The sequence below is a fragment of the Quercus lobata genome, chromosome 3 (assembly GCF_001633185.2).
Source record: "Quercus lobata isolate SW786 chromosome 3, ValleyOak3.0 Primary Assembly, whole genome shotgun sequence".
Classification (NCBI taxonomy): domain Eukaryota; kingdom Viridiplantae; phylum Streptophyta; class Magnoliopsida; order Fagales; family Fagaceae; genus Quercus; species Quercus lobata.
The window spans coordinates 44,755,185-44,776,810 of record NC_044906.1 but is presented as its reverse complement, the minus strand read 5'-3'; the positions used below and the strand labels follow the sequence as shown (position 1 = coordinate 44,776,810).

Genomic DNA, 21,626 nt, shown 5'->3' with positions numbered 1-21,626 from the left:
TTTTTTTTTTTTTTTTTTTTTTTTTTTTTTTTTTTTTTTTTTTTTTTTTTTTGATGAATTGATAAGCTCTGGAAGGATTCTTCAATAGGGTTTACTGTTTAAGGATTTAGAGATGGTTAGGTCATAAAAAGATCGAATCTTAAAGGAGATGGTTGTTTGGTGTTAAAACAGTGACTTTAATGAGGGTGGAAAAATAAGACAAACCCAAGTCTATCATACTTAGGAAGAACCCAATAAATTCTTTATATAAGCTACTCCTAATTATTTTCCAACAAATACTTGGAATCCCAAACAAAAACAAAGAACTATTAAACTAACTAGGAAAAGATTAAAAAACAAAACAAAACAAAAAAGGATGATATATATATCAAGCAAAACCTGTTGTAGCCATTATGAGTGGTGTTTGCAATTTTTGTATTAAATCCAAATTTTTTCAACTGGTGGTAGAGGAAGGGGGTCGGTATTTTTCTTTAAGGATCTTTGAAAGAAGTAGGTACCTCATGAAGTCGGTCTTCATGGGTAAGAATGTGGCACAATGGCTGATGAAGAGTATAGAACAGATTGCCATTGGGATCAATCCGAAGGATTTTTATAAGATCAGGGAAGGTGATTTAGCCTACACCCTCCAACGGAGCTCCAACTCTGTTGGCCTGTTTCTGCTTTTGACTGGATTTAAAATTGGCGGGTCTAGGAGGTCCATTATTATTCCTGAAGGCAGAGCAAAGAATGGATGGAGGGTTTTTGGGTTAGAGTTAAGGAAGACGCTAGAACTTGAAAACTATGTGAATGGTGGGTCTAGGCAATCGATATTTGTAGCTCAGCTTCATAAGGACAACTTAGGGGTTCAACCATTCAAAACTTATGCCGATATGGTGCGTGGGAAGCAACACCCAGTAATTGAACAAAGGATGTTGCGCGGTACACCGGTGAGCATACCAGGTCCGACATCTCTAGGTGGAAGAGATGTGGGTTCTCGGTGCATTAATGAGGAATTTAATTTTGGAGAGAAAAATCCGGTAGGAAATAAGAGAAGATCTCTGTTGAAATTCAATTCAAATTGGAATATACATGGTTATGGAAAAAAACGTGATTTGAGGAAGTTTGACTGGACAGGAGTAGGCTTGACTATAGAGGTGAATGGGGAAGGAAAAAGGCGTGTGGTTTGGAACTCTTATAAAGGTGGCCTAAGGAGTTCTATTTGGGTGAAAAGGAATCAAAGGGAGCATGTGGTGGGTCCTTCAAGAGGGTCATGGGTTCATACTAATCTTGTTGTGTATAAAGGTGGATTGAGGAGTTCCAAATGGGTCAATCAGAGGGAGCACGTAGGGGGTCCCTCTAGTGGATCACGGGATCACTTACATCCTGTGGTGGGCTCATATTTTAAGTGGGCTCCATGGAAAACAAGTTATAAATTGCCAATTGTGGGCTTAAGTCTGAAAACCAAGTTGGCCCAACCTGGTTTGGGAGCTACTCAGTTGTCAGTAGCAAACTTCTCAAGCCCAAGCTCTCATGTAATTGGCGAACCATCTGCCAAGGCCACTCTGACACCCTTGACCCACTCAGCGTCAACGACAAGAGCTTTCTCAAACAAACCCAAGTCCCCGATGCTCACTGAAGTGGTGGCAGATCGACAAGCCGAGCCTCCGATGTTTGTTCAACATCGTTGCTTATCTGGGACCAGCTCCAATAGTCTCACAGTGGGTTGAACAAAGGCTATTTGTAGCTCCTTGGATGGGTTCTACTCCGACGGTCTCGTGGTGCCTCAGATGGTGGCTAGGAATAGTTCTGTTTGCCTTGGGATGGATCCAATGGAGATTAGATGTAATTCTTCTGATGGGTTTAGCTCCGAAGGCCACACAGTGACTCAAATGGTGTTGGATAGTGCTAGGGTTAGTTCCGATGACTTCGTAATGCCTCTGGGTAAGGCCGACAGGGTAGATACGCCAATTTCTATGGGTTTTTTCTTGGCAGCAACCCTTCATAGAATGATGGATGTTGGGTTGGTGGATTTTGGTGTATATTGTGTGGATAAAGCTGGAAGTGGGAGTAGTGTGCATTTGTTTCAGGGGGTGGATGACGAGTGCACCAGGCAGATAGATGTTATTGAGACTGATTAGCCCAATTTAGCATTGATCGAATCAAAGTCAGTTTGTGGCTTATCTGATTTGGGGGTCTCGTTGGAGAAGGGAAGGGCTATCTCAGAAGTAGCTATTTTGGGTGAGGAGGAGAGTCTGACAGAATGTAATCCGCTATCTACTATTGCTCCTCCAAGGCTGGACCTGTCGATGGAAATGCACAAGGATACTGAGGTGTTGGGTCTTGGTAGTAGGTCGGATGTCTCAAGTTGGGTGAAGCATAGGATCCCAGGTTTTAATAAAGTGGTTGGGCTTTCTGTAAACCATCATGAGAGGCTGTGCATTAACTATCTTCAAACGCTAGAAAGGGAGATGGAGGTAGTTAATGAACAACGGAAGAAAGTAGCGGTTAATCAAAAGGCGGCCTCCTAAACAGGTAAAGAGAAAAGAGAGTTGAGGAATTTAATTTCCACGGTGAATTATGATGGGCGATAGGGTGTTGGTAGTACAGTAGTAGAAGCAGTGGGGAATTAAAAGTACTAACGAAATTGAAAATGATTTCATGGAATGTTAGAGGATTGAACGACTCCCAGAAACGTTTGGTAATTAGAAATTTGTTACGGGAGTGGAAGTGTGATGTTATTTGCCTTCAAGAAACAAAGCTTGATGGCATGGATAGACAGATGGTTTTCAGCTTGTGGAGTTGTCCGTATGTGGATTGGGCGGTTCTAGATGCTGATCAGATGGCTGGGGGAGTCTTGATTATGTGGGATAGAAGGGTTTTAGAAAAGTTAGAGGTTCTGGTGGGTTCGTTCTCAATGTCGGTCAATGGAAAGGTGTGGAGGATGGTTTTATTTGGGCATGTTCAGGGGTGTATGGCCCAAATGACAACAATATGAGGGGTTATATGTGGGAAGAGTTGGTTGGTATTCAGCAATACTAGAATGTTCCCTGGTGCTGTTTTGGGGATTTTAACGTTCATTTTCCTAGTGAACAGAGGGGTGGATCTCAGCTTACTTCAACTATGGAAAAGTTTTCTGAATTTATCGAGGACATAAACTTGATTGATTTGCCTTTGGAGGGAGGGAGTTATACATGGTCCAGTGGTACTAACCAGCCATCCATGTCTAGGATTGATAGAGCTCTGATGTCGCATGACTGGGAGCAACACTTTCCAAATGTGATCCAGTCAATTCTACCACGACCTATTTCAGATCATTTCCCAATTCTCTTGGAGGCAGGGGGTATGGCGAGGGGGAAAAGTCCCTTTTGGTTTGAGAATATGTGGTTGAAAATGGATGAGTTTGTTGATAGAGTTGATTCATGGTGGAATCGCCATTCTTTTTCGGGTACACGTAGTTATGTGTTTGCTAAAAAATTGAAAGTTTTGAAAGAAGACATTATTCAGTAGAATCGCCAAGAATTTGGCAATGTTGGTCACAAGAAGAAAGAATTATTGAGGGCGTTAGAGTTACTAGATGCTAAGGATGGGGTTCTTGGACTCACTGAAATAGAGATGAATGAGAGAAATGAAGTGAGATCACAAATAAAGCATCTTCTTTCTCTAGAGGAGATCTCATGGAGACAGAAATTGAGGATGTTGTGCATTAAGGAGGGTGATAATAATACTAAGTTCTTCCACAAGATGGCTAACTCCCATAGAAGGTATAACCATCTGAGTTTCTTAGAAGTGGACAAGGTGATTTATGAGGAAGAAGCAGATGTGGCCGCTCAGGTAGTTCAATTTTATAAAACTCTGTATCAAGAGTCCGAAGAGTGGAGACCTTTTGAGGAAGGTCTAGAGTTTGATCAAATTGGGGAGTTGGAGAGGGGCTGGATGGAGAAGAGGTTTGAGAAGGACGAGATTATATCAATGGTTAGAGATATGGAAGGGAATAAAGCTCGAGGTCCAGATGGCTTTTCTATGGCCTTTTTCCATCATTGCTGGAGAGTTGTAAAAAGAGATGTTTTAGCAGTTTTTGAAGAGTTCTATCAGCACTGTACGTTTGAGAAATCTCTTAATGCTACCTTTATAGTTTTAATCCCTAAGAAGAATGATGTCTCTAATATTCGAGATTTCAGACCTATTAGTTTGGTGGGGAGCATGTATAAGATCTTAGCCAGGGTTTTGGCAAATCGATTGAAAGTGGTGTTAGATCAACTGATATCTGAATCTTATAATAGTTTTGTGGGAGGCAGACAAATCCTTGATTCAGTTCTCATTGCCAATGAGTGTGTTGACAGCCAGACGAAGAGTAAGATTCCTAGGGTGATCTGTAAGTTAGATACTGAGAAAGCATATGACAATGTGAATTGGGAGGCACTTCTGAAGTTGTTGAAGAAAATGGGCTTTGGGGAGAAATGGTGCAGCTGGATTCAAACTTGTATCTCTACAGTGCAGTTTTCTGTGTTAGTCAGTGGGTCTCCGGCTAATTTTTTTGGTAGCTCTAAAGGTTTGAGACAAGGGGATCTGCTATCTCCCATGTTATTTTTAGTTATAATGTAAGTGTTTAGTAGGATGGTGAAGAGAATGGAAGGGGTAGGACTACTTAGTGGCTTTAAGGCAAAGGGCAGGAGGGGCAGAGGGGAATGTGTTTCGCATTTGTTGTTTGCGGATGATACTATTTTGTTTTGTGAGGCAGTGGTGGAGCAAATCCGACATGTTTGATTGTTGCTTTGTTTTTAGGCTGTGACCAATTTGAAGGTTAACGTTGCTAAGAGCGAAATGGTTCCTATAGGAGAGGTAAATAATGTGCATGCTTTGGCAGAGATATTGGGTTGTAGAGTTGGGGCTCTGCCAATGACCTATCTTGGTATGCTGTTGGGGGCGTCCCACAAATCCCCCTCTATTTTGAACCCTATATTGGAAAAAATTGAAAGAAAGTGGGGTGGAAGAAGTTGTATTTGTCAAAAGGTGGCAAACTAACATTGCTTAAAAGCTCGCTATCTAGCCTCCCTACTTATTTCTTATCTCTTTTCACCATTCCTACAAGTGGCGAACAAAATTGAGAAGCTGCAAAGGGACTTCTTGTGGGGTAACTCTAAGACACATTTATTGGGTTGGGATAAGGTGTGTATGCCTATTGCTACTGGCGGTTTGGGTATTAGGAAGTTGACCACTTTCAATAAAGCCTTACTTGGAAAGTGGCTTTGGCGTTTTGGGATCGAGGAGAGTAGGCTTTGGAGGAGGGTGGTAGCTTTAAAATTTAGGGAAGAACGGGGGGATGGACTTCTAAGTTGGGAAGGGGTGTTCATGGGTGTGGTTTGTGGAGAAGTATTCGGATGGGATGAGAAGTGTTTAGCAAAAATGTCCAGTTTAAGGTTGGGGTGGGGGATAGAGTGAAATTCTAGATAGATAGGTGGTGTGGAGATCTTCCTCTCCATTTGGCTTTTCCGGTCTTGTACAATTTTGCTGCAAACAAAAAAGCTTCCGTAGAATCATCTTTGATGTGTCAAGGAGCGGGGAATAGGAGAACTTGGGATGTTCGTTTCATTCGGGGTCCTAATGATTGGGAGGCAGAGGTGGTGGATGATTTCTTTCGATTCTTGGCATCTTTACCTCTAGAGACTGATGGTGATCGTATGAGATAAAAGTTGACAAAGAACGGGAATTTTACCATCCACTCATATTATCATAAGTTACATGGTTCTTCTTCCATTGTATTTCCATTGAAGGGTATATGGAAGGTAAGGCACCCCGGCATGTCTCTTTCTTTGTTTGGACAACGGCATGGGATAGGATTCTCACAAGAGATAATTTGAGGCTTAAGGGTTTTGACTTCGTTGATTGCTATATTATGTGTCATTGTGGAGAGGCAGTAGATCATTTGTTGTTGCATTGTGGAAAGGCCTATTGGCTATGGTGTTTTGCCTATAGAACCTTTGGGATTTCATGGATCCCCTCATGTACGGTGTCGGATTTTCTTTTTGGCTGGTGGAATTGGTTGGGGAAACATTCATCTCACATTTGGAATTTAGTTCCATTGTGTTTGATGTGGTGTAGTTGGAGGGAACACAATCGGCGGACATTTGAGGATTTGGATAAATTCGATGACCAACTACTTGCTCTCTTTTCTAGTTCCCTTTTTGATTGGGCTAGGGCTTGGGGACTCACATTTAGTGATTCTCTTCCTTTATTCCTTAGCTCTCTTCTTCTTTGCAATTAGTGTTTTTTTATGTTTTTGCTTCTCTGTCTTTTCTTGTACTTATGATATGCTAGTGCTAATTTGCATTTAGCAGTTTTTTGAATATACATGTTTCTTACCTATCAAAAAAAAAAAAAGATTCCAAAAGGACCAAAACTTAAAATAAGACTCATGGATCTCTAATGCAGCCCATTCCAAAAAATTTGGAAATAATTAAATTACCCTTACTTAAGTATAAGCTAATTAAAACTGAACCAGCAACTTTCAAACTCGAGCAGACATAATACTAGACTCAATAATAACTAAGTAGACTATGAACTAAGCCAATTAGGTCCCACATTGAAACTAGGCCATATTTTTAACTATTTTGATAGTTATCTTGTTTGTTTTAGAGCTTTTTACTGGTTGTATCAACCCAACATTCAAAGAATCATTAGAGAAAATCTCCACGTGAGATATTCTAATAATCATTTGAAGTAATATACTACCACTTGTTCACAAAGTTTAAGCTAATAAGAAATGATGAATTGAATCACTTAACCATTATTCCAAAACTGTCCCTCACATGTGAGCCTAGTTCTCCCTCAATAAGTGGGACCCAAGGCATGGAATTTTTAAATGTCAGGATGTAGAGTGGAGCCTAAATTTGAACTCAGACCACCTTCTTTAATACCATCTTGTTCAAGATGTTAGGAAATGATAAATTTACCATTATTCTAACAAGAAGCATCTACTTGGATTACTGTGCTTGAAACACAGGAAAGAATTCCGCAAGGTTCAAAAAAACCTGCAATAGAAACCCACCCTCCAGATAATCCAAAATAAGCCTTTATCTGGGAAACACTCCAAGAAGTGCTCTCTCCTTCACCAGCTTCATTAATTGCCTGCTCCACGAGGGTGCAAGCAGCAATATGGGCACCAGCTGACTGTCCCATTAGATAAATCCTGCGTAAACAAAGCATGAGCAGAACATCTCTATTAGCAACTGCCACTACCCCCCCCCCCCCTCTCTCTTGCCCAAATACAGGAGTCATGCTTAGATGTATAGAAAAATGTGAAGTGATTATTACCTATCAGGATCACCTCCATATTCAGCAATATTGTTGCACACAAATGAGATACCTTGAGAAGCATCCTTTACCATATCACTCATGGTTCCCTGAGGGAAATTCCTGCATGAGTTTTCAATTAAGACCCATACTAGTATGAAGTAGTATTACAAGTGTATACATGTTATACACTTATAAAGAATTCACCCACATGGAGGAATCAACCTCATGTAAATTAAATCAGGGCTTCTTCAAAGCTACATCCATGATCACAATAGCAAATGAAGTAATCATGTAATGTTTGAAGTTACCCTTTAAGTATCATACAAGTAATTCTTTGGATTTTTAACAAAGATCTAAAGATGATCATGCAAGCATATTACTTGTCCTTGTCCATGAAAAGAATATACAAAATCATGCCTCATATTATGAGACAGAATGATAAATTTTAAAATTTTAAAATTTCAAAAGCTACTTCTATAAACAGAGAAGAACAAAACATAGAAACTGCAAGTTAAAATCAGTCAATTGGTGCCTTGTATAGCATTTGAACACATAAAAGGGAAGTGCAATGTGCAGGCAACACCATCATCACAAGGACACAAGGATGGTCCCAATATATCATAATATTCTTTCCCTTCAGAAAGCACATCGACCCATTATTTCTTTTTCTTTTTCTTTTTTCAAATTCGGTAAGTTTGACCTTAAGCAAGTCATACCCAGTGCACAAAACTCTTACTTTTTCGGACTTTGGGATAGGTGATTTGGTAGGTAGCACTACCCAAAATTTGTTTTGGAGAGGTTGGTTCTCATACTTGAACCTGCGACCTGCTGCTTCTGCTGACCTTAAACAGGTCTCTTAAAAAAATTATTTATTGCGGATACACATGGACTAGTTCCTATTGCAATGTGAATTATAAAAAGATCATTTGATTATAATGAAGATTAGAGGTTGTCAGGTTACAAAATAATTCAAAATATGAGCTACTGAAAGGATGCTAAAGACATGAGTGGCAATCATCAACCAATATAAGATGTTTGGGAGGCCAGAGTCAGATACCGTACAAACATCAGAGGATGGATATCTTACCTGCAAACTTGAATAAGTAGCTCAACACATTGAAGCATGTAGAAAAATTTGTGGTACCATAAAAAAATAGAGTAATTTATTGAGGATCATGATTAGAAAAAAAATTGATACCTTAATTTAATATTTGTACTGGTGCCACGTATTGGTGCTAATAATAAAGAATAATACTGTCTAAAAGGTGATTCTGTACAACAGAAACAAAAAAATGCAGGTATGGAGTAATTGAATTATGGTACAAGGTGCTACAAGGACCCAAAAACAGGCCTTCAAAAACATGGGTCAAGGTGGTGAGAAAAAGTAGTAAATTATCTTGACATAATTGTCTTTCAAATACAATTCTCTTTCAAAGATTTGTAAGATGAGATGAGATAATAATTTATTATTTGTAACGTTAGCAACAGATTATGAACAATTAATAACCCTAAGAGGCAATAGAATCTTACAACATTTCAGATTGATATCATATAAAGATAGTATCACACACAATCCCATATCTCAATAGATTCATTAGATAACTTCATCCGGAACATAGTTTTCATTGGCAAGATGAGAATATGAGATGAGATTTATTATGTACAACAGTATGCTGTTGCTTAAAGTAAATCATATCACCTGTAATCTATGCATGCCACTATAATGTCTCTTTCTGATAACTGCTGTCCTAAAAGACAACCCCATGCTTTGTAACTGCATCCAAAAAGATGAAAAAACAAAAAGAAGTCTGAAAACATATTGAGGACATAAAGAAGTATGCATATGATGCACGAAAAAAGAATGTAAATTTGAGAAATCAACAAAATCTGACAAGACAACCCTTTAATCAACTTAGATCCAATTTTTGTAATTGAATGAATAACAAAACAAAATTAGATTCTGATATCTAACCTACAACTTAAATATTTCTGATATTAGAACTACCTACTGTACCCATTACTATTATTTTTTTTCATCTTCTGCTTAAGCTATTATTTATCAATTACCATTTTAAGTACAATATCAGTCACATTTATAGTTTTATTGTATGCCTCTATCTGTTGCTTCTACATGCCCAAAACTTAAAAAAAAAAAAAAAAAATCTTCTGTTACTAGTATTATTATTATTATTTTATTAGACTTCCCATTTCAAGTACAAATATCAACTATCAGCAAAAACAACCCTCACCCAATAATCCAGGCTCCACCAGTTACAAATGCAATAACTGGCTTTGGACCATCATTATTTTTGGGGAGATACAGATCCAGCCTGCAGAACAAAATTTAAACAGTTGTCATGAAATCCATAAAATTAAACAGGGTGTAAAAAATTCATTGCACCGAAATGCACAATAAATCAGCCCAGTTCATTTTTAAGTTACCTATTCCTTGGTTGATCACCATAAACTATGCTTCTGCGGACCTGACTAGAGAAGAAATAGTAATATCCAACTGCGAAAGACAAGCAGAGTAGTTATGCTCCACTAGATAGGACAAGCATACAATTTGTCTGGCCTACAATTTGTCATAAGCATATATATATATATATATATGGGCAAATCGGTACAGTTTCTTATGTACTGTGCCTTAGCTTTCCCATTTAAATTTAACCATCTAATTGCATTAGCCAATGCAGCATAATCATTGTTATCTTCCCCAAGGATAACTAAATTCAACCATTGTTTATTGGCCAATGCAACCACTTCGTTGAATTTAATTAAGGAACCTAAGGTACAACACCTAATGAACTGTACCAAAGGTTTGCCAAATATATATATATAGGTCAACCCTATGTATATGACCAATTATATGTACAATGTTTATACTGTAAAGCGTATGCATAAAACTTTTGCAACAGAATTATAAATGTTACAGACCTTGAAAAAAACCTGGGAAAAGTAGAAAGGAATAACAACTAAGGGCCAGAAATCTTGTAATCCATTTGTAACCTACCCTGAATAAAATTTAAGTGATTAGCAGCATCTAATAATTTGGATAGGCCAGAAAAGCATCTCAAACAAACATTACAGCATGCATAATTGAAATTTCAAAATCGAGGATAACTTCAAATATCATAAATTAGAGTTGAAACTACTTCAAGTATGTAAATGTGATTGGGATGATTAACTGACCTACACATTAAAAGCCACACATAATAGATTTTCTACTGATATCCCTCTTAGAAAGCCTACTTCATACATTTTTTTTTCCAGTGAGCTATACTAGCACCTCCAACACTTACAAGTTCTAGGTAGAAAGTGAGGTCATTGGCTTAAGATCCATTGAGTGCGTAACTTACACAGACAAAAAAAAAAATTGACAAGTAATAAAGAATTTTCTTGAAGAAAGGGGAACTCAAATATTAGAGCCTCCTAAAGAACTACAATCTAAGGTTTAAGAGATCTATAAATCTAAGAAGGAATCACAAGCTATCAGTCAATCACAGTACAAATTCAAACTAAGTGCCAAAAAAAAAACCCTAAATTGTAGATCTATTAACACCTTCAAAGGTTCAATTATTCAACTCTATTCACTTGTTCACATAATGCACTGAGGATTCGCATTCCAAATACAAGCAAGGCATCTAATGTTATCAATATTCTTTCCACCTTTCCTATCCCTCTTAGAGACCTACTTCAAATGTGCGGTCTCAATTGTGTACTCACTACATGTTCACACCTCCATGATCAATCTTCCCTCACATATTTACATATAAAGGCTACTTCTTGTTTGCCTTAAATGCAATTACAGCCAATACCAATGCCAATAAACAACAAATTCTTCAAGATGTACAGTATTTCTTTTTTTTTTGGGAGGAAAAAGAAGAACAAAGTACTATAATGTTTTTCCATCCATGGTCACCTGAACAATTATTTGGAACCACAGCACTTGAAATACAAAAGACATCACAAAATCCTTGAGAGCAATCATCCCCATAACAAAACAAAGTAATGGTGAGAAACTAGAAACAACCAAATTAAAGAAATTAGAAGATTGTACCCAAGGTATCTCAAAAGCTTCAAACTCAAACAGATGACCAAAATCATTTCAGCCGCAGCATGCCCAACATTGTGGTCAAAGGACTGGTGGCAGTCACTGCCAGCAGAAAGTGAATACAGTGAGTTTTCACTGGCGACCTGGCGCTGGTGCTGCTGGTAGTAGGTGCTGGAGCTGGAATTAGTGTTGGTGGTTGGGGTGGTGTCGTGGTGAGGTTAATGTCCAAGGAAGATGGGCTTAATAGAAATGGTTTTATCATCCACAAACAATGAAGAAAGAAGAAGAATGGTTGTTGTTGGATCATACACTCCCTTGACCTATATTAGGAAGGCAAGGCTAAAAGTTGTTGGTTGTTCCAATGAGGAATGTGAAGAGTGGTTGGATATGGGTAGGATTTGAGATGCATTTTTTTTTTTTCTTTTACTTCTTTTGTTCTGTTCTGTTCTAGAGAGAGGATTTAATTTCTTGCCAATGAGCTATAGATCATCAAGCAGCTCCTCCACTTCTAAGTTTTACATGGAGCATGAGGTCATGGGTTGAAGACCCATTGGGTGCATATGTAACTTACCAGTAAAAAAGAATTATAAGTAATAAAAAAAATCTGAAAAAAGGAGAACTCAAATACTAAAGCCTCCTAAAGAACTACAATCTAAGGTTTAAGAGATCTACCAAATCTAATTAGGAATTACAAGCTATCCAGCAAATCATATTTCAAAAAAAAAATCTCAATTGCAAATCTCTCAACACCTTCAAAAGTTTGATTATTCAACTCTCTCCAAATTGTCCACATAATGCAATGAGTATTCACATTCCAAATAAGACTATTGTTATGAGAACCAAGAACCCTTTTCCAGTTCCAGTAAAAGTAGATATCAATCACTTTATTTGGCACCAGCCACTGAATCCCAAAACAGAAAATACAAAGGACCACAGAGCACTAGCAAATAAGCAATGTAACAATAGACAATCCACAGTTTTATAGCTACACTTACACATACAACACCATTTGACCATGACAAACATTCCTCTTAATAAAATTATCCACAATCAAAAGGTTATTCATCAGGAGCCCAAACAAAAGCTAGCAGCCCAAAATGAAGTCAAAGCGATCCCGTCAGCCCAAGTGCCCAATCGAGAAACAGAGAGCTCCAATCAACACTCTAAAGTCCTGATCGGATGTCTGAAGGTGCCAATTAGCACTCTTTTAGCAAGATGCCTTGATTCATTCCAAGACCAAGCCAAAATTCCCCTTTGCATGTGGGAAGGCCCCAATAATCAGTCATGTGCTCAATTAGGTTGCAACACATGTTGTAATTAGTTAGGACTCATCTAACACATCTCAAATGAATCTTCAATTTTGATAACACGGCTCATCCCTTCCCCCCCCCCCCCCCCCTCCTTCCCCTTGAATTCAATAAAATGAACACAACACATCTTTAGTCTCTGCGATCAAATACAACAAACCCTTTAAAGTGGACTACCATCTGTCCTGAAAAATAAAACAATTATAGATGACAATAAACTACCTGCCTGCAAGATTGATAAAACCGCCACTGATACCAGAACTGGCAAACATAACTTTTAGGGTTGGCAAGAAATTAACCGCACTTCCAATCTATGATATCAACAGTCCCAGCTATATTAAATTTAAAAGGTACAATCAAAACCTTAAAACTCTCGAAAGAAGTAACAAGTATATAGAGGGGAAACAAAGAGTTAACTAGATCCCCTGTCTTTCTCATTAAAGAGTTTAAGCTACACAAATTTTTTTTTCCAAAAGGATGGATCCATTCATTTCTCAAACCAACTCATTAGCAGTAGTGACCAAAATCTACCTAATACAGCACCAACACATCTTATTACCTAGAAACTTTTTTTGGAAAGAAAAAACCATCCAGATCAACAAACATAATATGCACTCTCTGTTAACGGTTGGCATCATTTAATTTTCCCTCCATTTCCTCCAGCTAAACGTATTCAAATAAGCTCTCTCTGAGATGCAAAGATCTTAAACTTCTTACTTAAGAAATCAACCTATATGAACAAGAATTCAACTTTCCACATTAAATCTAATAAAAACTGAAACAACCAAGCAATCAACAGCCAATTCCAATTCCAATGCCAATAAACAAAAAAAACAAAAATAAAGCAAGATTGTACCCAAGGTATCTCAAGAGCTTCAAACTCAAACGGGTGATCAAGAAGGTCTCGGCGGCGGCATGGCCAACGTCGTGGCCGAAGGAGTTGCGGCGGTCGGGGGAAGAAGAGGAGAGCGAAGACAAAGAGTTTTCACTGGCGATCCGGCGGCGGCGCTGCTGGTAGTAGGTGGCGGAAGTAGTAGTAGTGGTAGTAGTACTATTTGTGTAGCTTAAGGTCCGAGGGAGAAGGGGCTTAATGGAAATGGTTTTCTCATCCTCAAAAAGAAGACTATTTGTTGTTGTTGTTGTTATTGTTATTGGATCATCATCAGAAGTTGAATTTGGTTTTTCCAATAAGGAATGTGAAGGGTGGAGGTTTGTTATGGGTAGGATCATTTGAGATGGCATTTTTTTTTTGGGTCTGTTCGAACCAAATCTAATAATCTCCAACGACTGGATTTCTGTCTCTCTTCGATTCTATTAACTGTTTTTGGTTTTGTAAAATTTTGTTGAGATTTGGGAAAGTGTGCAAAGTGAGAGAGAATCAAGGTCAAACTCCTCCCCTCCCCTCCCATTCCCACTCCCACTCATCGCTGTAGATGTAGAGTAGACCGGCCAGTACCTATACGCCACATACTGTCTACTGTACGCTAATACTTTTCTCTCTCTGTCTCTCTCTCTGTCCCTAAATACTGTTTATAAAATCCCTTTTTTTAAAGACAATATCGCTTAATGCATTTTCTATCCATTAAATTGTAAAGAAATGTTGGGATTGAGTTTTTTTTTTTGTTTTAAATATATGGTTTTTTCTCCACAAAATAATAATAATAAAAAATAAATAAAGGGTAAGACACGAATTTTATTTATTAATTTTGAAAATAAAAGTTCAGTTTTGGACAACCTAAAATAAAATAGAGGGTTAATAATTTGAAATAATATGAGTATATATATCCAGAACTTGGTTTGGTTGGTTGGATTTAGTCATTTCCTGTCTTGCTCACCGTAAGGCTAGTTTATCTCTTTCTTTTAAATATATAAGGCTAGTTTATCTCTTTCTTTTAAATATATATATTTTTTAGTATTACGTGTTTGCTTTAGCTTGAATTCTTTGCTTAGACAGATAAGCATGCTACGAGGGACGTTAGTTGGATTCGCATTGTCATCTTATCAAAAGCCTGTTTCACTTGTGTGATTTATATAACAATTGTAAATGGATATAATTTGCTGTTTAATCTGTATCATTCAATTGATAAAAAATTGATTTAGCCTGTCGTGCAATTTAAGAAAAAAAACAAAAAACAAAACATTTCCTTCCACGTAATTAGTTGAACTTTTTGAGTAAACAATGTCAACGATGGGGTTGAGATTGCTGGTTCATGACCACGTAATTAGTTGAACTTTTTGAGTAAACAATGTCCACGATAGGGTTGAGATTGCTGGTTGATAATTGAAAATTCTTTTTTTTTTTTTTTTTCTTTTTGGTAATCTCTATATATAATAAGAATACAAAAATCTTGCTGTCCATTTTTATATTTTGTTAAAATTATTCACATTATAGGGTTAAAGTACTTAGTCCAAAAACCAAATATTTTGAGTTGTGTTCAAGTTATATATATATATATTTTTTTTTTTTTTTAATCATAGTTCAAGTTATACTTTGTGTAGCTTTAAACACCATTACACCCTTTAATATTTCTTAATTTGATGTGAATTTTGATAATTCTATAATTGAATTACTTTATCATTATATATTCTCTATTCTTGCAAATTTTCAAAGTGATCAAAAATTAATAGTCATGTCACTAATTAATTATTTAAATTTAAGTTTTTGTAGTTTAAATAATGCATAAAAGATGAGTTTATAGATCGAATAGTAAACAATATCTTATTAACATGAAAGAATCTATGTTAAGAACATATAGAACATATAATTCAACAATGGAATTTTCAAAATATGAACTCAATAACAAGTTATTGGGTGATGTAACGTTTTGTTTTTTTTTTTTTTTTTTTTGAAGCTGTAATATTATGTTACGTTAGCTTCTAAGGCCTAAAACTATCACAACCTAAACTCATTACCATGATTTCCAACCATGACAGACATGCAAATACCAAGTCTCAACATTTGGCTAAAAAAAAAATAGATAAAAAAAAATACCAAGTCTCAACGTGATATCAACACGCACCAACTAAAATTAATATAAAAACTTTTTTCTTATTACACTTGATATTAAGAACATCTAGCATTTTACTCTAAAAAATAACAAGACCGTCAATTTTTCAAATTTCATAATTTCACATAATATATTATTTTATCACATTAAAGATTACAACTCTCATCAATAGATCCTTAAAAACAAATCACTATAGAGTTACGTGCAACACTACTAAAACCCAAAGCTAGACCATTGAAAACTAAAACCAACTCCTCTATAACTCAATTAAGGCTCCCGCTACTCTACAGCAATGATTAAAAAATAATAAGGGTGAGCTACACAGCTCATTAAGAGTAAGTTACATGAGAATTAAGTAAGAATTTAGGTAAATCAAAACATTTCTTTATGACGATATGCGTAATGGAAAACATCTTTCATAAATAGGCTTTATGATGCTCTTAAAATAACTTAAAAGAACTTTTACCTAAAGAAAATAATTGTTCTCTTTACATGTAAGAATATTAGGACCATTCACATTGATTTTTTTTTATGCGAAATTGACCGTTTCTTTGAAATCATATATCTATGGCTCAACATAACTATTTTTGTTATAGTCACAAAACTTTCATAAAGAATTGAAATCTAATAACCTTGTAACTTAAACATAAATCAAAAACATTATCTTTAAAAGAACAGCAAATCCTTTCATCATAAACTTTTTTTCATGAAAGATTACAACTTTTCATAATAATAATAATAATAATGCATTTAGACATTGTTGATGGTTGTTTTCATGACAATTTTTTTACAAGCCCGATTAGGTCAAGCTCGACTTCCTTGTAGACCCAATTCATGTATTATAAATTATTTTATTCTTTTAAGTATGAACCAAGCATGTATGATGTAAGGGGAATTTAAGGGAGTACGGTTTGGAGGCCAGAGGGTATGAGTTGACTCTTTTTGAACCTTTTGCATTAGCCTGAGTTGTGCATGTTACTGAGTGGGTTTGTGATAGTTGCAGCACCTAAAGTTCATGTAAATGGTCAGGTACCTGAAATTTTCACTCAAATAAAGACATGTTGCTCCTATTGTATGTGACTGAAGTTTCAGATACACCTATTTTAGGCCTCTAAAAATAAGTTGACTCCTGGGTCAAATTTTGGTACGATCTACCACAGAGAACAAACCCTTGGGGGCTGAATTAGCTAGGAATGTGCAGCCAATCAGCTTTGGTCAATGAATTTCCTCATTCATGACTAAAGCAGCTTCTCCTTTTACCTAAGATATTTGAAAATCTAAAGCTTTCCAATTTTTTAACAACATAGGGGTCAATAGCTTCACTCCTTATACTGAGACCAGTCCTTAAGGATGTCACAAGCTTGATTTAAAACCATTTAATCTAATCATACACAACCAAGCCACATTTTGCTTCTAAAACCCTAACTTCATAACAAAATTTCATTCAGACATCAAGGAGTTACACAATTTTGAGGCCTAAAGGAGAAAATAGTGGTACCAAGGAGTCTTCTCTCTCTCCTCACCGCTTTTCTCAAATTCCTCTTCATGCTATATGTGAAAAATAATTTTAGACCTAGTGTACTATACATATTTTTCATCTATTTGTTGTTGTGCACTTTGATTTCATTCTTGTAATGCATCACTAGCCTCTATTAATTGAATATTGGAATTTTGGGCTTGAATCTCTCCATTTGATCACATTTTAAGACCTAGTGAGATTTTTGAGCTTGTTCTAGTATTAGGAATTGTAGATTTGGATTTGGATTTGAAAGGTGGGATTTTGTGCTAGTTTTTAATTTGATTTTGGCTTATGGCCAAAGTGATGATGGTGGTAGTGGCTAGTGGGTGGGTTTCAGTTGGTGGTGGATAGGTATCTGGTTGTTGCTGTTGGTGGGTTTCGTTGTGGATTGTTATGCATTGGTGGTTGGGTTAGGTTTGACGCGACAATGGGTTTTGATGGGTTAGGTTCGCTGTGAATTGTGGCGATTATGGGTTCCAATTTGTGGGAGTTATGGGTGGCAATGGTGGTGGCGATGGTGGCTGGCGGTGGGTGTTAGTGTGAGTTTGATGGGTTGAGAAGAAAGAGGTGTGGGTTTATTGGTTGTTCACTTGTTCATGCTTCAGAGAAGAGAGAGAAAAGGAGAGGAAGAGAGTGAAAGAGACATTGAGGAAGAATAAAGAAATAATAAAAAAAATATTTAAATGAAGTGGTAAAAAAATGGAACTTTTGATGTTGGGTATATTGTAAAGTAAAGTCTTAAAATAGATAAAATAGTTTTCTGAGTTGCTAAAAGTTAAATTTTTTAGCACCACCATTGTAAATGCTCTTAGATAATCAAAGATGGGGGTGGTTTGCATCCATCACAAGTTGGACTTATACAATAAGGGTACAATATGCATCAATATGCTTAAAGCATTTACTTTAGATTTTGGAAGCTCACAAACATACATTTGTCTTAAACATGACTATATGCAATGTAACTAGGTTTTTTTTTTTTTTTTTTTTTTTTTTTAAATTATTGCATAATAAGCATTTTAAATAAACCTCATAACTTACCATATGCTCATATCACATATCTCCTACCTAAAAGTAAAGGAACCAAGAGCCTAAAACCAAATGAGCTTAAACTTGAATGCTCACAACACCTAAACCAAAGATCAAAGCTTAGTGCTATTTATTCTACCTTAGCGTAATTAAAAAATGAAGCTCAAAGCCTAACTCTGTAAATCAAAGAAACCCTAGTCTCACCTCAAGGTGGTTCCCAAAACACAACTCGCATGCATCAAAGAACATGAATCACATGAAGAGAAACCATTATATTCATGTTCATATTCATATTATGGGACAAAATAGGCTTTTGCCCTTTTCGGGCAAATTAATTAGCCTTTTTCCCTTCTTTCCAAACTAAATAGGGAAATACCCCTCTTTTGAAAATCGAGTTTTTCAAAATCGATTTAAGTCCTATAGTGACGTTTTCAAGGACCTATAGTGACGTTTACGAAGACCTGTAGTGACGTTTTGTAACTTGATATCCATGAAATCGAGTTATAGGCAATTTTTCGGGCAAATTAATTAGCCTTTTTCCCTTCTTTCCAAACTAAATAGGGAAATACCCCTCTTTTGAAAATCGAGTTTTTCAAAATCGATTTAAGTCCTATAGTGACGTTTTCAAGGACCTATAGTGACGTTTACGAAGACCTGTAGTGACGTTTTGTAACTTGATATCCATGAAATCGAGTTATAGGCAATTTTTCGGGCAAATTAATTAGCCTTTTTCCCTTCTTTCCAAACTAAATAGGGAAATACCCCTCTTTTGAAAATCGAGTTTTTCAAAATCAATTTAAGTCCTATAGTGACGTTTTCAAGGACCTATAGTGACGTTTATGAAGACCTATAGTGGCGTTTTGTAACTTGATATCCATGAAATCGAGTTATAGGCAATTTTATTGCATATAACTTGATTTTATGGATATCAAGTTATAAAACGTCACTATAGGTTCTTAAAATGTCACTATAGGTCCTTAAAAATGTCACTATAGGGCTCCAGATTTTTTTTTTTTTTAACTCGATTTTGAGAAACTCGATTTTCAAAAGAGGGGCATTTTCCTATTTAGTTTAGGAAGAAGGGCAAAAGGCTAATTAATTTTCCCAAAAAGGGCAAAAGCCCATTTTGTCCCATATTATGTCACAAAAGGTACAAAATTCAATTCCTAATATGCTTGGATTACAAAAGTCGTAACAAGAAACATGGTCCAAGTTTGAAATTCTAGAACATACAAACTTATATCATTTACTTACATGGGCAAAGCATAGCAAATCATACGCAAATCAAATTCAAAACAAAATGGGACTTTCTTAACAACTCTTCTCAAAGAGGTGACGTGCAAATATGCTTTTTTTTTTTTTTTAATTTAAATTATGAAGGGTGCAAATATGCTTTAATATAATGCAACTTGAACCAAAGACATAGATGCCAGGTAGCATTAAATTCTCGAGACTAAAATCAACAATACATGTGTAGAATTGAGTACCCATTTGGTTCGGCTTTTTATAGCCCAAATGGTGCATTAGTCAATCCAAAACCCAAAAAGTGAGTTTGGTAACATTTTGAAATCGTGCGTTTTGGCCCCTTAAATGCGATTTTTTGCATTTTGGCATTCCACCCCAAGAGATGCAATTCCAAATCACACATAATACTGTTGAGATTTTTTTTTTTTTTTTCTTTTATCTCCAAATTACCCATAACTTTCTCATGAACTTCCAAATTTACCCCATCTCTCTAATCACAAAATACACAGAAAACTGAAAAGACAAACACAGAGAATCATAGCAACAATATGCAAGAACCTCCACTACCAATCTCACTTTCAACAACTCGATTTGAATCTTCCGACATGACTAAGTTTGAGTAATGAAGAGGAGCTCTGATGCATCAATCTGACTTCAATTCCTATTTGGTTTTGGGGTTATGAAGAGAGAGAGGTATTGAAGGTTTTGTGTGAAATTAAGAGAAATTATCTTAGGCCGCAATGCTTTTCAATTGGAAGATGGGAGGTTAGGAATCTGAGAGGAGTTGCTGGTTCTTTATAGAAGACGGTTGTGAATGGTTGAATTTAGAGGAAAAGAAAAGAATAAAAAAGATCAAGGTGAAGCAGTGTGCAAGTGTGGGCTGACTTTGTGAAGGAAAATAGACAAAGGGTTAAAAAAAAAAAAAGGGGGGGTGAAGGTTTGGTTCTAAATGTGGTTGAGAAAAACAGAAGGAAAAAACAATAAAAGAAGAAGAAATGTGTTGGGTTAGGTGTGGGGATAAGGGTACGAATAAATATATTAAAAAACAGAATAATTATATTTTAGTAATGTAGGTTCACAATATTTTTTCAACAAATTTTAGGTGGTAAATTATTATCGATTTTAATTTGGGCTATCACTAACATAAATAGTTTACCCATCAATAATAACTAGCTATCTACAATTTATTATAAAATTATTGTGAAATATTGTGGATACTAATAAAAAAGAATGTAAAGCAATAAGTATAAAAGATACTATTATATATATTTTTTCCTTTTTAGTAATTTACACTTCAAACAAAAATTTTGATTAGTGTTGCCAAACACTCAGTTTTTTCAAAATGTACTTTTTGATAGTTTTTACCAAACGTTCTACTTTTGAAAAAAGCACAATTTCATACCACACTTTTTAAAATTACAATTTTTCAAAAAGCTAAACCAAACTCACCCTGAGCCAAGAGCCAAGACTACGATAACGTGGGTTTTTTTTTTTTTTTTTTTTTTTTTTTTTTTTTTTTTTTAAGAAAAGTAATGTGGGGTTTATGTATAATTTAAACTTCTAGGATTTTTTTCCCCCTGAAAAAATGGTTGTGACTGTTACACTTTTTTTTTTTTTTTTTTTTTTTTACAAGATAGAATTCTACTCTAACTTAATCTAAATGTATATGTGTGTGAAGCTCCCTCCTGGAGACTTGAACCTCGGCCCTTGCCCTCCACACTCCACAAGCACTTATACTTGTGGAGTGACCATCGCACCAAGGGTGTGCGGTGGTGTGACTGTTACACTTTCAAAGGGAAAGAATCATGCTGACAAATGTTTTTTTTTTTTTCAAACTACTTGAAGTACTTGCCAATCTTTACTTCTTCTTGGACATAATTTATAATTTATGAAATTATATATATAAAAAAAAAATTTACACTTTTTCATATTACCCAAATCATATATTACTCAATTTATACACTTTCTCATATATATATATAAATTAAAAAAAAAAAAAAAAACTTTTTTCAACATAACTCACATCATTGTAAAAGTAATAGCCAAAAAACCTCCTCCCAAGTTAGATAGTGTCAAAGAGATCCTTAGTGCACATCTCTCTCTCAAACAAAAATGCTAACTGGAACTTGAGTAAAAGTCACATGATGAAGACATGGTGCAAAGTGAATCTTTGATTCCTACTTACAAACATCAAA

The 21,626-nt window shown here is 35.9% G+C and overlaps 1 protein-coding gene across 1 annotated transcript in view; it reads right to left on the bottom strand.

Moving 5' to 3' along the window:
* Positions 1-14,120, bottom strand: part of LOC115981895 (probable isoprenylcysteine alpha-carbonyl methylesterase ICMEL1) — an 18,864-nt gene extending 4,744 nt beyond the window's left edge. Inside the window, exons 1-7 of the mRNA XM_031104326.1 lie at positions 13,490-14,120; positions 10,210-10,286; positions 9,715-9,784; positions 9,522-9,602; positions 8,972-9,046; positions 7,291-7,392; positions 7,025-7,165 (exon numbers count right to left, since the gene is read on the bottom strand). Of these exons, the coding sequence (XP_030960186.1) occupies positions 7,025-7,165; positions 7,291-7,392; positions 8,972-9,046; positions 9,522-9,602; positions 9,715-9,784; positions 10,210-10,286; positions 13,490-13,875 (932 nt within the window). The 5' untranslated portion in view covers positions 13,876-14,120. The remainder of the gene's footprint in view (positions 1-7,024; positions 7,166-7,290; positions 7,393-8,971; positions 9,047-9,521; positions 9,603-9,714; positions 9,785-10,209; positions 10,287-13,489) is intronic.
* Between the last annotated feature and the right edge of the window lie 7,506 nt (positions 14,121-21,626).